The 16,423-nt window shown below is 42.8% G+C and overlaps 1 protein-coding gene across 5 annotated transcripts in view; it reads left to right on the top strand.

Annotated features, from left to right (window-relative positions):
- tnk2b (tyrosine kinase, non-receptor, 2b) overlaps nucleotides 1-15,939 on the top strand; it is a 67,341-nt gene extending 51,402 nt beyond the window's left edge. For 4 of the 5 annotated variants that reach the window (XM_053486414.1, XM_053486412.1, XM_053486415.1 and 1 more), the window contains 12 exons: nucleotides 2,396-2,608; nucleotides 2,824-2,976; nucleotides 4,640-4,917; nucleotides 5,141-5,267; nucleotides 5,358-5,599; nucleotides 5,716-5,910; nucleotides 6,901-6,992; nucleotides 7,155-7,199; nucleotides 7,836-9,160; nucleotides 9,868-9,963; nucleotides 10,131-10,258; nucleotides 13,889-15,939. In XM_053486414.1, coding sequence (XP_053342389.1) covers nucleotides 2,396-2,608; nucleotides 2,824-2,976; nucleotides 4,640-4,917; nucleotides 5,141-5,267; nucleotides 5,358-5,599; nucleotides 5,716-5,910; nucleotides 6,901-6,992; nucleotides 7,155-7,199; nucleotides 7,836-9,160; nucleotides 9,868-9,963; nucleotides 10,131-10,258; nucleotides 13,889-13,895 — 2,901 coding nt within the window. In that variant the 3' untranslated portion in view covers nucleotides 13,896-15,939. The remainder of the gene's footprint in view (nucleotides 1-2,395; nucleotides 2,609-2,823; nucleotides 2,977-4,639; nucleotides 4,918-5,140; nucleotides 5,268-5,357; nucleotides 5,600-5,715; nucleotides 5,911-6,900; nucleotides 6,993-7,154; nucleotides 7,200-7,835; nucleotides 9,161-9,867; nucleotides 9,964-10,130; nucleotides 10,259-13,888) is intronic. The other variant, XM_053486413.1, reaches the window with a different exon arrangement.
- Nucleotides 15,940-16,423: the final 484 nt, after the last annotated feature.

Raw genomic sequence — 16,423 nt, 5'->3', positions numbered from 1 at the left:
GAGATTGTGCTGTTGTGCTGAATATCAGCACGGCTGCGTCATCTTCAGTACTCAGGCCCATGATCCTACAGCTGCATTAGACATGATATTCAGACATTTAGACTCAGAAATCACCAATTAACAAACAGCAGCTCAGATTAGAGCCGTTATGAACCTTTACAGATAATGAGTGGCAAATATCTTAATATCAAATATCTTAATATCAACTGTTCAAAGATTATTATTGTGTATTTTGGTAAACTGCGTTCAGCATTGATTTACAAATCATAAAAGACCATGGAGGAGTGAGAAGAAGGTGTGTCCAAACTTTTGACTGGTTGTGTCTGTGTGTGTGCGTCTGCTGTTTCTGAGACATCAATCATGTCTCTGTTCTGTGTGTTCTCGTGTGCTTATCAGTGTGCGGTTCATGGCTCAGTCTAGACGTCTTTCACATTCCCTCAGGATTCTCTTCTCCTCTGGCCTTCTATTTCTGACAGCTCAAGGCTCTTACAGGCGTTTACAGTCTGAGACTTTTATTACCGCGGCTTCGTGCTCACTCATTTTAACGCCGGAGCTTTTAAACCTCAACTCAGGGTTACTATAAAACCAGTTACACATAAAGCCTACTACTGTTCTTCCTCTTCTTCTTCTTCTTCTTTTTCTTCTTAATATTATTAACACCTGTGTAACATTTTTATGATTTAATTAAAACTTTTAATGAAAAATTATTTTATTATTGCATGTTATTGTATATATTATAATGTAATATATTATTATCAACTAGAATGTGTAACATAGGCATAAAGCTCAGGGCTTTTTTTTCCTTTTTCTTTTTTTTCTTTTTCTTGCCCTTGCTGGATCTGCAGCTTGGAGCTACTTATAAGGACAACCATAATTTTGCTGGTTTGCTTTAAACAACATGTTATATCTGCGTGACCCATGTAGTTTTTATTTTTGGATATTGCAATACGATACAAATGTTTCAATGAGAAATACCATAAATGCATATTTGTTCCAGTCTGTTCTAGCCATTCAAAAATATTCCCAATATTGCAAAGGGCTTGCCGAAGACAACGCTGGTATCCTAGATTCACTCTTTCGAAGTAGCTTTTGCTGACTGAAAAAAATAATAACGTCGTAAAAACATGCTTTACTTGGATTTCCATTAACGCAAACAAGACGAAACACCTACCAGTAAACCAGCGTTTCCCCCAAAAATGCTTCGTATGCCGTGGCAAATCTTTTGCAGAATTTCTATACTTAAACAAATTAGTACAAATCCATTCAATACTTCCAAACATAACTTAAATGAATAACATTGCAGAAGAATATTCGCATGCCTGTAAAAACAAAATAAACTAATGTCATCTCCTGGGTTTTGCATGAAAATAGAAAGAAGCGAGTGTGACAAAGTTACCAGAAGACCTCTGGCATATTCTCCAGCACACTCAGTAAAACCTACCAGCGCTTTTACTTAAAACTGCGCACATCTGATTGTTTTCAAGCAAAGATTTTTCACGCCAAATATTGACTCTGTTTATTTTGTTACTCTTTAGTTTCTTTTGTGTAGAAATGTTCTCAAAGGCATTCTTTTTTGTTTTGTATGCGCCCAGGACATTTCTACAGTGCTGTGAATAAAACATCACTCTCTCCAGTTTGTACTCTATCTCAGATCAGTCTTGTTGACCCTCCACCCGTCAGCCCAGCTGTCTGCGTTTCCTCTACTCGCACCACGGCTCCGATAGCCCCTCTCTCTCCTGGTCCGACCCACAGCCTCCTCATACAAAGTGCCTGAAGAGCTGATAGCGAGTTGAAACGAGAGCGCTGCTATCTGTCTTTATTGGTTCTTTCCACGATTACTACGGCTCGTGTGATTCAGTGAGGCCCGGTCTGCTCACCAAGGCGCCGCTCATGATCTGGTTTTGTGAAACGAGTTCATTCCGGTCATTAGGTGCACTTCCAGGGACCGGCCGATACGATGCTATCACGATACCTACTGTAGGCAGCGATTCGATTTGTATCGCGATACTCAAACTAAAATTAAATCTTAATATATATTTCACAAATATTTTGCTCCTAGAACGTTTATAATTAAGAGTGGATTATAAGGATTATGGAGGAACTGAAACTAGTGTCCGGGTAAACAGTTAAACCTACAAGTAAATCTGTAATCAGAATTGGACTGAAGAAATATTGGACCTTTTCTCTTTAAAATCCACTGATATTAGAAGAGCTATAGACGAGAGAGAGAAAAAAAGTTGTTTTTAGGTTAAATATGCTTAAATCTGATTGTTTGTGAATTAAATTAATAATTTAAAGTGATTTCAACCTTTCAAATTCTACATGTTGAGTCGATCATGAAATAGTTTTTATTCTGTCGTACCTTGAGTTAGTGCTGATCTGTCGTGTCTCTCAGGTTTTCAGTGCGAAGAGGCCAGACGGAGATTTCCAGCCGCAGGCCACCAGCACTTTCCGGAAGCTTTCGAGCACTCCTCCGCCTGCAGACGGCCAGCAGCAGGCCCTCACCTGTCTGATCAGCGAGAAGGAGCTGGTGCTGTGCGAGAAGCTCGGAGACGGATCATTCGGCGTGGTGAAGCGTGGAGAGTGGGTCACCCCAGGGGGTAAAGTGGTGAGATCCGGGGGCGGTGGGGGGAGTCGGTTAAAAAAGAAATTCTGACTGTGATTTGGATTTATATTATATAATTAATGTTAAAACTTTAGTTAAATGTTTTACTGCGACATTTATTAGAGACATTATAGAGATTGCAGCATTCCCTCATTCTATTTCTTACTCTCTTTTTTTCTTCTTTTTTTTCCCTTTGTCCATTTTTTTTTAATCCCTAGTTAAACGTAGCGGTGAAGTGTCTAAAGACGGACGTCCTGAACCAACCGGATGCTCTGGACGACTTCATTCGTGAGGTCAACGCCATGCACTCCCTCGACCACCAGAACCTCATCCGTCTCTACGGAGTCGTCCTCACACACCCCATGAAGATGGTAAAACAAACCTGTGAGAGCGTGCGTGAGAGCGTGCGTAAGAGCGTGCGTGAGAGCGTGCGTCTGTGCGTGAGAGCGTGCGCGTGCGTCTGTGCGAGAGAGCGTGAGCGTGCCTCCGTCTGTGCGAGAGAGCGTGCCTCCGTCTGTGCGAGAGAGCGTGCCTCCGTCTGTGCGAGAGAGCGTGCCTCCGTCTGTGCGAGAGAGCGTGCCTCCGTCTGTGCGAGAGAGCGTGCGCGTGCGTCTGTGCGAGAGAGCGTGCCTCCGTCTGTGCGAGAGAGAGTGCCTCCGTCTGTGCGAGAGAGAGTGCCTCCGTCTGTGCGAGAGAGGGTGCCTGCGTCTGTGCGAGAGAGCGTGCCTGCGTCTGTGCGAGAGAGCGTGCCTCCGTGTGTGCGAGAGAGCGTGCCTCCGTCTGTGCGAGAGAGCGTGCGCGTGCGTCCGTCTGTGCGAGAGAGCGTGCGCGTGCGTCTGTGCGAGAGAGAGTGCCTCCGTCTGTGCGAGAGAGAGTGCCTCCGTCTGTGCGAGAGAGGGTGCCTGCGTCTGTGCGAGAGAGAGAGAGAGAGAGAGTGCGTGCGTGCGTCTGTGCGAGAGAAAGAGGGTGCGTGCGTCTGTAATTCTGACTGTGATTTGGATTTATATTTTATAATTTCGAGAGAGTGCCTGCGCCTGTGCCGAGAGAGTGCCTGCGCCTGTGCGCGAGAGAGTGCCTGCGCCTGTGCGCGAGAGAGTGCCTGCGCCTGTGCGCGAGAGAGTGCCTGCGCCTGTGCGCGAGAGAGTGCCTGCGCCTGTGCGCGAGAGAGTGCCTGCGCCTGTGCGCGAGAGAGAGAGTGTGCGTGCGTGCGTCTGTGCGAGAGAGAAAGGGGGGGCGTGCGTCTGTAATTCTGACTGTGATTTGGATTTATATTTTATAATTTCGAGAGAGTGCGTGTGTCTGTGCGCGAGAGGGTGCCTGCGTCTGTGCGCGAGACGGTGCCTGCGTCTGTGCGCGAGACAGTGCCTGCGTCTGTGCGCGAGAGAGTGCCTGCGTCTGTGCGCGAGAGAGTGCCTGCGTCTGTGCGAGAGAGAGTGCCTGCGTCTGTGCGCGAGAGAGAGAGAGTGTGCGTGCGTGCGTCTGTTCGAGAGAGAGAGGGTGCGTGAGTCTGTATTTCTGACTGTGATTTGGATTTATATTTTATAATTTCGAGAGAGTGCGTGTGTCTGTGCGAGAGAGAGTGCGTGCGTCTGTGCGCGAGAGAGTGCCTGCGTCTGTGCGAGAGAGAGAGAGTGTGCGTGCGGACGTCTGTGCGAGAGAGAGAGGGTGTGTGCGTCTGTAATTCTGACTGTGATTTGGATTTATATATATATATAAAATATATATATATATATATATATATATATATATATATATATATATATATATATAGTGCGTGTGTCTGTGCGAGAGAGAGAGTGCGTGTGAGTGTGAGCATGTTTGCATGTTTTTGGTTATGATTTAGGTTTTAGTTTAAGTACATTCCAAGTGATGGTAAATGTTACAACATTTTCTTATGAGGGGCATAAACTTTTGCTTTTAGGTTAGCATCCCAATTACATTACGCTTGTCCAGGTAAAGACAACGAGGAAGTACATAGTCAACCACAGTAAATTCCTACTTCACCTATTCTTACCGTCTTTTTTCCCTGTCTAGGTGACGGAGCTGGCTCCTCTCTGCTCTTTGCTGGACCGCTTGCGTAAGACCCAGGGCCACTTCCTCATCTCCACGCTGTGCCAGTACGCCATCCAGATAGCTAACGGCATGGCCTACCTGGAGACCAGGCGCTTCATCCACCGCGACCTAGCTGCGCGGAACATCCTGCTGGCCTCGAACGAGCTCGTCAAGATCGGAGACTTCGGCCTGATGAGGGCGCTGCCCAACAACGACGATCATTACGTCATGCAGGAGCATCGCAAGGTCCCTTTTGCCTGGTGAGAGAGAGAGAGGTGGAGGGCGGGGGGAGGTTCAGGAAATTGTCCCCTTCGTGCTTTCTCTATGTGTGTGTGTGTGTTTGTGTCAAGCCAAGACATCGGTTTGTCCTAGCGTAACACACACAAATCTTTTTGTACTCTGATCACCTCTAGCTCGCTCTAAAGCACTTTTGTGTTTATTCAGCCTGTATTTACTCTAATAGAGTGTGTGTTCACGTATCAGGTGCGCCCCAGAGAGCTTAAAGACGCGCACGTTTTCCCATGCAACGGACACGTGGATGTTCGGGGTAACCCTGTGGGAGATGTGCACCTACGGTCAGGAGCCGTGGCTCGGTCTCAACGGCAGCCAGGTACCGAACTCCGTTACTGCCTCACCTTGTCATTGTTTCCCGTTAGCATACAGAGCAACACTAATCAGCGAGTATGTGTGTGTGTCTTAGATCCTCCATAAGATCGACAAAGAGGGTGAAAGGCTGTCCAAGCCTGGGGACTGTCCCCAGGACATCTATAACGTCATGCTGCAGTGCTGGGCGCCGAAACCCGACGACCGGCCCACATTCGTGGCTCTCAGAGAGTTCCTGGTGGAGACCCTGCCGACCGAGATGCGGGCGCTGCAGGACTTCGACGAGCCCGACAAGCTGCACATCCAGATCGACGACGTCATCACCATCATCGAGGGCAGGTGTGGGAGTAACCGGAGAAGGCCCGGTTCTGACCAGTCGGAACTGAGAATTACACAGTGAATGTGATATAAGGCAAATATATTCTACTTTTATATTTTGCTGTTCTGCTGCCCAGGGCGGAGAATTATTGGTGGCGAGGGCAGAACAAGCGCACGCTGAAGGTGGGTCAGTTCCCCAGGAACGCCGTCACCTCCGTAGCCGGATTGTCGGCTCATGACATCAGCAGGCCACTTAAGAACAGCTTCATCCACACGGGACACGGCGACTCCAACCCACACCGCTGCTGGGGCTTCCCGGATCGGATAGACGAGTAAGCGCCACGCTGTCATTCAATCGACCTGATTTACACAACGACTCGCTGTTTTAAACCCCAGGGGATTTATTTCCTGTAAAGTTTTTTGTTCCCTTAAAAAATCTCCTCAAAATTTATATTAAAAGATCAAAATTAAAGGCAGGCGACGATTAAATCTAATCCCAGGTGATATAAAACTATCAGTCATGGAATTAAGTTAACGTAGCATTGCAACATCCATGTTTCCCTCTGTGATTAACCAAAAAAAATGTGGTTAATCACAGTTCGTCTATTATTTAGCATGTATGAAGCATTTTTTTTTTCAGATAGGACCAGGTAGGTTTGATGTTAGATTGAGATGTTAGATTTGATGTTAGATTGAGGTGAGGTAGATGAGGACATGTTCAGAGGAGAGATTGTAAATCTGTCGGTAGAAGGATATCTGAGGTTGGAACTGCCAGGCAGGAGGACTAGAGGAAAACCGAAGAGGAGATTTATGGATGTAGTAAGAGAGGACATGAAGTTATAGTTGGCGAACGAGAAGAGGATCCAGAGGATAGGGTCAGATAGACGCAGAAAGGGAACAGCTAAAAAAGGGAAAAGGAAACGGGAACAGCTGAAAGACAAGGAAGATCTTTGTGTACAATTAAAATTAGTTTGTTTGATATCAATCCTTTAAGTGTGTCAGATATGCTTAAAAAAACAAAAGTAACCAAATTAAAGATGTTTTCCAATTAAAATATTTGAGAAATTTGCTCAATTTTATCAAGAATGATATTGTAAGAAGGATATTGTAATTCAGACTAGCTACCTAGCCACAACATACTTTAGATTCTTGCCATATTTCTATAGAAATAGAGAGTCAGGATCATAGTTGTAAATACAGATTTCATATCACATGCTCCACTAGAGGGCAGCAAACCGCTACAGATGTTTTCTTCTACACCCTGTATTGCTTCCCACTCGTTTGTCCCGAACGCTGATCACACTATTGTCTTCTCTTCACAGTCTGTATCTGGGGAACCCCATGGACCCTCCGGATGTCCTCGGACTCGATCTGAACGCTCCCAGGCCCACGCAGCTTCCCGGGCGAGCCAAAAGTACATTTATTTCCCCTTTCCTTAGTGCTTTAATTCACATCAGCTAATGCAGCTTTTTCACTAACGTTTTTTTCCCCTTCCTTTATCTTTTCTGCCTCGGTTGCACCTGCATGTTCTGTCACTGCGCTGTCTGTATTCCTTTCCCGGCCTGCTGTTGCTCAGAGGATCCGCCCCCTCGACCCCCTCAACCTGCTTTGCTCATAAAGAGTAAGTTCAGGTCCCACAAATTAACCTTTCCAGCTTGCATCATTCCTTTTCTTTCTTTTTTCAGTTTCTTTCTTTTTCTTTTGCACTTCGTCACCACTTAAGCTCCTCCGAGATCCGACATGAATAATAATTTCACAGGAATCGTTTTATGTTCCCTCAGGTATTAAGAGTGTACTCTGATTTATTTTAAAGAATTTGTGCAGCAGGATGTTATTGAGATTGATTACTTTGGCGTTGATCTTAATCCCACTGACAAATGGATTTTTATCAGGATACGTGAAGTGTTTATTAGGTTTCTCAGTTTGAGAGTCACTTGGGCCTAGACTAAAACCTTTTTGGTAATGTATTAAAATTAGGAAAATAAGCACTTGATGCAAGATTATCGCAAGGGTTCCATTTAAGTTGTTTGTGCAGGAAAAAGAAAAATGTTTAGATACTTGCCATGTCACATGTTGTTGGAAACTTATTTATCTGTACTATTTTACATATTTTAAACTGGCCTAGCTCACTATGTCTAGAGATGTTGCTGTCTGGCCATCTTACCTTGTAGTATTGTTTTATACCCATTAATAGTTTGATGCAAAAAGTATTCCCAAAGACTATTCTAAGCCTCTCCTGTACTTCATGTGACTTTAGAGCCGAACTACGACCCAGTCACAGATGATGAAGATCTAACGTCTTCAGGCCTGAGGCGCCTTTCATTAAAAAAGCCCAACACAAAGTGTCTGAAACTGAAGCCATCAGCTTGGGTTCCAGCCACCAAGCTGAACGATCGGTCCATTTATGGCCACCGAACCCCAGGAGGTGGTACGCCCACTGAGGTTTCTCTTATAGACTTTGGAGAGGAAATGTTTTCTACTACCCCCTCTCCTGTTATGGGGTCTCAGGTCCTTAATCTTGCCAGACTGGCCCTGGAGGCAGAAAACATCTTGGACTGTACCCCACCCCAGAGTCCATCCCGGACTCTGCCTCGCCCGCTTCACCCCACTCCGGTGGTAGACTGGGACTCGAGACCTCTTCCTCCTCCTCCAGCATATGACGACGTAGCACAGGACGAAGACGACATCGAGGTAAGCTCGATCAACAGTGCAGAGATGAGAGTTCCCAATGAACCCGGCTCTCCGTGTGCCCCCAGCACTCCCGCTAGTAGAGTAGAGGATGATCTCTTCCTCCCCAGCAACCAGAGCCGGTCTCGCACCTTCTCGCAGTCAGCTGAGATCTTTCAGGAGCTTCAGCAGGAATGCATGAGGCGTCTGAATGTCCCTGTAGGCTCAGTAAGTCCCGATCCCTATCGCCAGATCTTTCTGTCCGCCTGTGAGGACAAGCCCCAGGTCCCCCCTCGAATCCCGATCCCACCCCGACCTCCAAAAGGCGACTGTTCCCGCTGGTCACGTGACCTGTCCCCGGCTTCCTGCTGTGAGGATGAAAAGGAGCGTCCGCCACAGATTCCTCCAAGGGATCCTCTGTCTCAGTCGCTCTCTCGCACGCCTAGCCCCATGAACCGTACCGCACACTACCTCTCAACCTCGCCAGGCAAGCTGATGCCCACCACACAGAGCTTTGGCTCAGACCCCAAATACGCTGCACCCAAAGTTATCCAGGCTCAAGGCAAAGACAAAGAAGCTGCCAAAGGACCCTGCATACTGCCGATTGTCCGAGACGGCAAGAAAGTCAGCAACACGCACTACTACCTGCTGCCTGAGAGGCCCACATACTTAGACCGCTTTGACAAGTTCTTCAAGGAAGCAGAAGAGGACGAGAGGAGGCCGGTTAACACGGCTACAGTCCGACCCATGGTGCAACAGCAGGGGGAGACAAAATCAAACTTGTCCTGCAATAATAACAGCAGCGTACCAGCCAGAGCAGCAGGCATCAGGAACTCCTTAAGTCTGAACAAAGTCAGTACCGAAGGGTCGGGTTGCAGGGCGGAAGGAGCGACAAATCCTGACAGAGTCAAACAGGTGAGTAATAAGTAAATGGCAGAAGTATATCAAATTGAATCTTTTTTTATATATACACAGCAGTACTTTGGCATTCCAGGTGTGAGTTCCTAAGGCGATATTTCGAATTGCGAAATGCAAATAATGTAAATGCAACGAATCTGTTTAAGTCACCCATAGAATATTACCAATATTATCAATTTCCAACACTATAATCATATTTTTGCATATAAATCAATGAAATCATTTAGAAAAGACATGTAATGGAAGTAAAATATTAAATAAAAAGACAATAAACCTCACTTAACCTTAATTTATGATTCCTTTTGGCACCAGCTGCTTTAAAAAAACAAATCGAAAGTGGCTTCTTTTTCATCTTCCTATCGTCCTTGCTAACATTCTTGGGACCCATGGTGCTATGTCTTCACTAAGTCTTGCTCAAAACGGGGGGGAAAAAAGCACACAAAAAAAACTTGCTTGGCTTTCCATTTATGTGAACAAGTTTTGATTGGCTACCAGATGTACGCACCACCGGATGTACGCATGACCGACTCGGTCGCTTGTATGCCAAGGCAAATTGCTTGCAAATGTCTAGCTTTTAAGGCGAATCCCGAGGTATCACTTTATACTGTAAATATTTGGCACAGTAAGTAGAGAATTGCTCCAAACACCTGGTTAGTATGTGTGTGACATACAGTATGTCACCTTATGGTTTTGTTTGGCTTCAGGTGCAGGAAGCGGTGCATGGTGTGACGATGGAGGAGTGTCAGAAGGCTCTGCAGAACCACAGCTGGAACGTGCAGAAAGCTGTGCATTATCTGAAGGTAGCGTTTTCATCATTCACTGTCTCTGAGATAGATAATGCCAAATAATGATATGAGGGAATTCTCTCTAAGCCCCCTTTCCCCCAATTTTGTGAACTGCCAAAAATCAATATTTTACACTGAGTGTTTATTTTGTTTAGTTTTTTTGTCTCCTTTTATCTCTACAGGTGGAGCAGCTCTTCTGTCTGGGTCTGAAGTCCAGAGTGGAGTGTCACAAGATCCTGGAGATGTGTGACTGGAACCTGGAGCTGGCCAGCACTCAGCTTTTAGACTCTTACGGCTCAGTCAAACAGAGGTACGGCTGCTTAAAAAAACAAACGCCTTCATAATTACTTAATCCTTAAAGTCTTCTAATTAAAATTTCCTGAAATCTACTGAACATGGTAGATTTCATAAACATGGTTTTGGCCACATAATGCCAGAGTTTAGTGTCAGACAAATTTAGTGGATTGGTATGGTTTACATTGTATATTCCAGTCAAAGTTGTATAAGACTCACTTTGTCTGACTTAAGAACAAATACGACTTACGAACGTGCTCCTGGAACAGAACTTGTTCGTAAGTCAGGGACTACCTGTATTAAAAAAGAAGAGATGCTAATGACGGAGTACCTGTTTATAGGTTATATAATATATTCAAAGGAGAACAGGAACAAACTTGTTTCACCTAAACATAAAAGCTGCTGGTTCAGACTCTGTTGCTCCTGGGACTCTGTTCTGATCATGTTTTAAAAGACTGCTGATGGGATTGCTCAAATCTTGAGAAATCTTGCAGGTTGCCTTTTATAACAGATGTATAGAAGATGCATAGAGAAGAAGTTAGCAACTTCACCAAGCGTTTATGTGATCTCCATTTATGATTGTTTTTTTAACCCAATTTCAAACGTTTCAAATCTCTGTAGTTGTTTTCTTTGCTTGACGCAGGCCAATAATTTGACTTTTCTGAAACGACAACTTTTTTGGCTGGTATATATCACTGCTGTTATTTATTATACCATATGTAAAAAAACAAAAAAAAACAAAACATGTTTTACTGTCATATAAAATATGACTGTACTGATCATGTTTGTTTAAGGTGCAGTAATTTGTATATTAGGATGGTAATTGTGTTGTTGTGACATCATGGGTGTGTAAGGCGAATTCGTGGTGTTGTGAGTAAACACCAAGGAAAATTCTCAATACAGTGGAACCTCGGATTACGAGTAATGTGGTTTACGAGTGTTCTGCAAGACGAGCAACAATTTTAAATAAATTTTTACTTGAAAAACGAGCATTGTCTTAGTTAACGAGCACCGAGTATCATGTTTCACGCATGCGCTTCTTGTTTTAACAACGAGCGTTACGTCATCAAAAGTGAGCCAACGTTTTTTCTCTCTCTTGCAGTAGAATTGTAGGTAATCGTCTCTCCTGCTGGGTGAATACACACACGCGCTGTGTGTGTGTGTGTGTGTGTGTGTGTGTATGTGAGATGTGCGTGTGTGCGCGCACACACACACACACACACACACACACATTAACGGAGAGACCGTTTTTAAAACCGTTTAAAAATTAGCAAGGAACATCGCTAGTCTCACTCGCATGAGTGCATACTAACGGGATTACTACTGTAAAGTAAAACAACAACAACAACAAAAATTAAACAGCTCCTCACCTTTGAAAACAGTCGCGACAGAGAAGAGTTTGTGTGTTTGTTTGGCAACCTGAGAGAAGGGGAGCTGTAAAGCCGAGACCGATCGTCTCCCCTGCTGGGTCTTAGTGCCTGCAGTGTTTTTGAGTGTGCGTGTTTGTGTCTGTGTAAGGCAGAGAGTTTGTGTGTTTGTTTGGCAACCTGAGAGAAGGGGGCCGTAAACGCGAGCGAGCCCTCCTTCATCCCCCCCTCCTCTCAGGTTGCCAAATAAACTTCTCTCTCTCGCGATTGTTTTCAAAGGTGAGGAGCTGTTTAATTTGTTTTTTGTTGTTGTTGTTTTACTTACAGCAGTGATCCTGTTAGTATGCGCTCACGTGAGTGTGACTGGGAATGTTCCTTGCTAATTTTCAAATGATTTTAAAAACGGTCTATCCGTTAATGTGTGTGTGTGTGTGTGTGTGTGTGTGTGTGTGCACAAACGAAAACCCTTATCTGTCGGGGTTTAATTTTACATTTTTTTAAGTAAAAGTACAGGTTAATTTGTTTTATTTTTACTTTATATTTTGTATTAATTATATTTATGTATTTATTTTTGGGGGCTGTAGAACGAATAATTTAAGTTTCCATTATTTTCTATGGGAAAATTAAATTTGGTTTACGAGTGTTTTGGAATACGAGCCCACTTCCAGAATGAATTAAGCTCGTAATCCGAGGTTCCACTGTACTTGTAAATGTCTAAAGTGAATAAAAAAAGATTCCAATGAAAAGTTGTAATTGTTTGATAGATGCACTGTTTTAGAAACTGATTCAACTTCAGTTAGAGTAAGAGCAGGTCCGCCTTATCACATCAATCGACTGTGATTACTTTACCACGGCTTGTTACGTACGTGTATAATTGCCGCTGACATACACTAACTCTGAGTTGCATTAAATCGCTCGCTCGCCGACTGTAACGCGAACCGAGATGTAACATTGCATAATATAAAATCATGCCTCGGATCTCACCGGGATTAAACCCCAGAATAAATCCATTGTTTCTTCGTTCTGTGTGCCTCTTTTCAAAAGTTTCACCGAAGAGCACAAAATTGTGAGCTGGTGTAATTAAATTTCAGTGTCTCACCTTAAAGGCTGCACTGTATATATTAAGCCTTTAAGTTTATTGCTTTTGGTTTGTCCCAACTGGCCATCTGTGCGCTCTGTTCATCAGTGAACTGACTCCCTTCCAGGACCATTCACCAGGAGAATATATAAAAAAAAAAAAAGAAGAAAAAGAAAGTCAGCACTTTTCATTGTATGACTTTGAGTGAAAAATGCAGCACTTGCGTTTTGGAAAACTCTCTGTCTTGTTTATCTTTTTCTTATCTTCTGTGGTCTATGAAGGAAGTATTTTTCCACGTTTGGTGTTTCCGAGTTTTCTCAGTCATGCATGTTTTTTTCCCCTTTAATTGAGATAAATCACTTTATTTCTAGCAGATGCTACAGTACGTAAGAGTCGTGCTCTTTCGGAATAACAACCAGCGTTAGACTGGCGTGATAAAGCGCAGGTAGAGCAGTGCCTCGGCCTGTAAGGTTAATCCGTTCTTAAGGCAAAATTACGTATTGCGAAACACATTTTCCCATAGGAAACAATGTAAATGCAGATAATCCGCTCAAGCCGCCAAAAAAAACATTACCAATATTACCAATTTCCAGCAATATAATCATATTTTTGCATATAAAAACCATTAAAACATTTAGAAAAGACATGTGAATTAAGGCAAATTTCTTGCGACATTTCAGTTCCTAAGTCGAATTTTTTTTGTAATGTTAATTATTATTTTCCCATATCAGGATATCTCAGGGCGTTTTATTTTTGGACAGGAAGTATACTTACACGTATGATGGATGCATCACATATCATGCGTTTATGTGGTGCGACATAAAAAATTACAGTAAGATCCTCAATATTGCCTGCTGCAATACTGTCTGATAGAATTCTCCACTATGCCCCCTACTGGAATCTTTCGGTAATACACATAGCATATAGGCAAGTCTCCTTTGGCTGACACCGGGGCCTCAATTAATTCATAAGCGTCTCCTTATGGAAAACTGTGTTATCAATGTGTTTTTTTTTAACTCTTTATGTAAAACATTCCATATTACCTCTTTGTGTAAGCTGTTGCTATAGAAACGATAACATTTGAATATGTATTAATTACTTTAAACATGTTACACTTCTTATGGGCAATGATATTTAATGAAAATATTTGCGTTTTAGTATGTAAACACATTTCTTTCTTTTTTTTTTTTTCTTTTTCCAGGCGATGAGGAAACTCTTAAAAGACAAAGAGAACATCTTCACCCTCGCCTCATCAGAGACGGAGCAGGATGCGTCCAGAGAACACGAGGAATAAGGAACAAAGGCTCCGCCTCTTTCGAACCTTAAGTTCTCTCTAGCGACTCCAGGGACTCGCGTTGCGTCCGTGTGCGTCCTCAGAACCGAGCGTCTTCCTCCACAACCCTTTATCGAGCTGCACTACTGAGTTCAGAGGTCAAGCGTCCATTGATAAAGGTTGAAACCAAAGTGCTGCTGATCCGTTCGACTTTGTTGTTTTTTATTTTATACAGAGGTTTATTTGATGAAAGTTGACGGAAAGGATGGAGAACTCTGAGATCGTGTCGTAAACGTCGTGTATATACGTTCAGAGTTTAGGTGTAGAGTTTATATGTTTGTCTGATGGATGGATGCCGTCCATCATTTCGGTCAAACAAGTTTTTGAAATTGTTTCAGTGTTGTCTTTTTCTTGTTTATGTTAAGCTTTTTATATATTCCTTTCAAAACTGTTGCGCTTAACCTTTTCCTGCCTCCTTTTTTTTTTTCCCTTTAATCTGCACCAGATTTCCAACGATAACGCAACTTCCTCCTGATCACGATGTGTTCATCATACCCTTTAACCAATCACTGTTATCTGACATCATCAGTGTGTTTCTTTTTTTTTTTAAACAAACAAACAATTGCATATCTGAGCGTCTCGTTTCAAAGGTTGTTAAAAATATTTAGAAATCAGCAGTATTTACCGGATTTAATCTCAAACGAGATTGAACTCTAAAGTTTATTTTCAGAGTGCTTTTTTTTTTTTTATCTATTGTGCATTGCACCCTTCAGATTATGAATAACATATTATTGTTTTTCATACTCTTAGCTCAAACGTAGCGCATGATCTCGGTATACACTGATGTCGTTCTCACATGATTGGTCAAAGATTCCGCAAACGTACCATTTTTGTTTTGGTGGGGAAAAAAATAATCACAGACACTGAAGCATTGAAGCAGAAAAATTTATTTATTGGCTTTTTAGTTTTCCTTTCCAAACAAAAAATACCTTTGAAGGTTCGTATGTAATTGTAGCAGAAGTAACTCTGTAGTGAATATTATTACAGCAGGCTGTACAGGGCTAGCTTTCTGTGTTTCCTAAGAAATAAAACATCCAAGTAAGCAAAAGTAACTGACCTGAGGTGTGGCGAGATCCTTAGCATCAATCAGTACCGACACAAACAGGCATAAATGTCCAGGTAGTGAAAGACTCGTGTTATATTGTTATCTAAAGCCCCTGACCCAAAAGCAGCAAGTCCTTACACGATGCTTTTGCTATGAGCTATTGCTTTCTTTTTTTTCTTTCTTCTTTTTCTAGGAAAATCTATAATGATTTTAAATGATAGAAGGACAAAAACAGCCCAGCTCTGTCACATTTTTTTCACCGGGCAACTATCAATAAGAAAAAGAAAAAAGACCTGAACAACAGGGACAGTTAATCTTGTCTTGGGCACCGAGGGTACCGAGGGCACTGCTCCAGATTTGATATTGGATCCTGGATATATTCTCATTATGACATAGAAGCCGGTCAACTCCAATATGTCCAGCAGTGACATTTCTGTTTCTTAGTGTGAACACACGGTTAGTCTGCGCACTCTTCCTCCATGTGCCATACTGTACTGTACGTCTAGCAAGGAAGCAGTGCAGATAGAAATCCTATAATGTAGGTGTAAGTATTCATAAACAGCACATCCAGAATAAAAATCATGGAAACGAACGACCTTTAAAGGAACACTGGCATTTTTCAACCTATCTGTAGTTTGCATATGATTCAAACGATAATTAATATGATCAAGAGGACCTGCACCTGTCCTTGTTTAAAGAATTAGGTACAGTTATTAAATAACTATCCACTTCATGGCACGAGATGCGTTCAAGTCAAACCAGGACTTAATAGTAAAAAAAATTTTGGTGAATAAAAGCGTGAGACATCACTTGCACATTACAGGAACTCAGTTGATAGTTATTGCTAAATCCCCGGAACAGACCCGACTTCGCTCCAAGCCATTTCCACATATTTAAAAACGCAGTTGAGAGGAGTTCCTGGGAGGCCAGGGTTTGAGACGTTCCACCTTAATGGTATCTAAGCACTAGAGAAACACTGGGATAAGTGCATTAGTGTAGCAGGGGATTATATAGAGAAATAAAGGGAGGTTTTACTAAAGTTATTAAAAGTCCCGGTTTGACTTAACCGCCCCTTGTGTATAACAAACTTGTAGGTATTATATCCTGTTATATACATGGATACATGGTGTTTGATTCAACTTCTAGTTCCAGCACTGTAGTTTTATGGTGTCCACACGCCCTCTTGCGCAGACTTTAATCAGAGTTTAAATAACTTTGACAACAAAAAAATCTTGAATATTTTATTAGGAGAATTAACACATCGACATTCTTGATGGATAAAGACGAGGTCGAAAAAATGCTTTTTGAGTGTTCTTTTAATTTAAACCAAACTAAAAAAAAAAAAATTGGAGTCTGTA

Source organism: Clarias gariepinus, chromosome 25 (genome assembly GCF_024256425.1).
Source record: "Clarias gariepinus isolate MV-2021 ecotype Netherlands chromosome 25, CGAR_prim_01v2, whole genome shotgun sequence".
In the NCBI taxonomy this organism is placed as follows: Eukaryota; Metazoa; Chordata; class Actinopteri; order Siluriformes; family Clariidae; genus Clarias; species Clarias gariepinus.
Note: the sequence above shows the minus strand (reverse complement) of the source record. Positions and strands in the feature narration are given on the sequence as shown.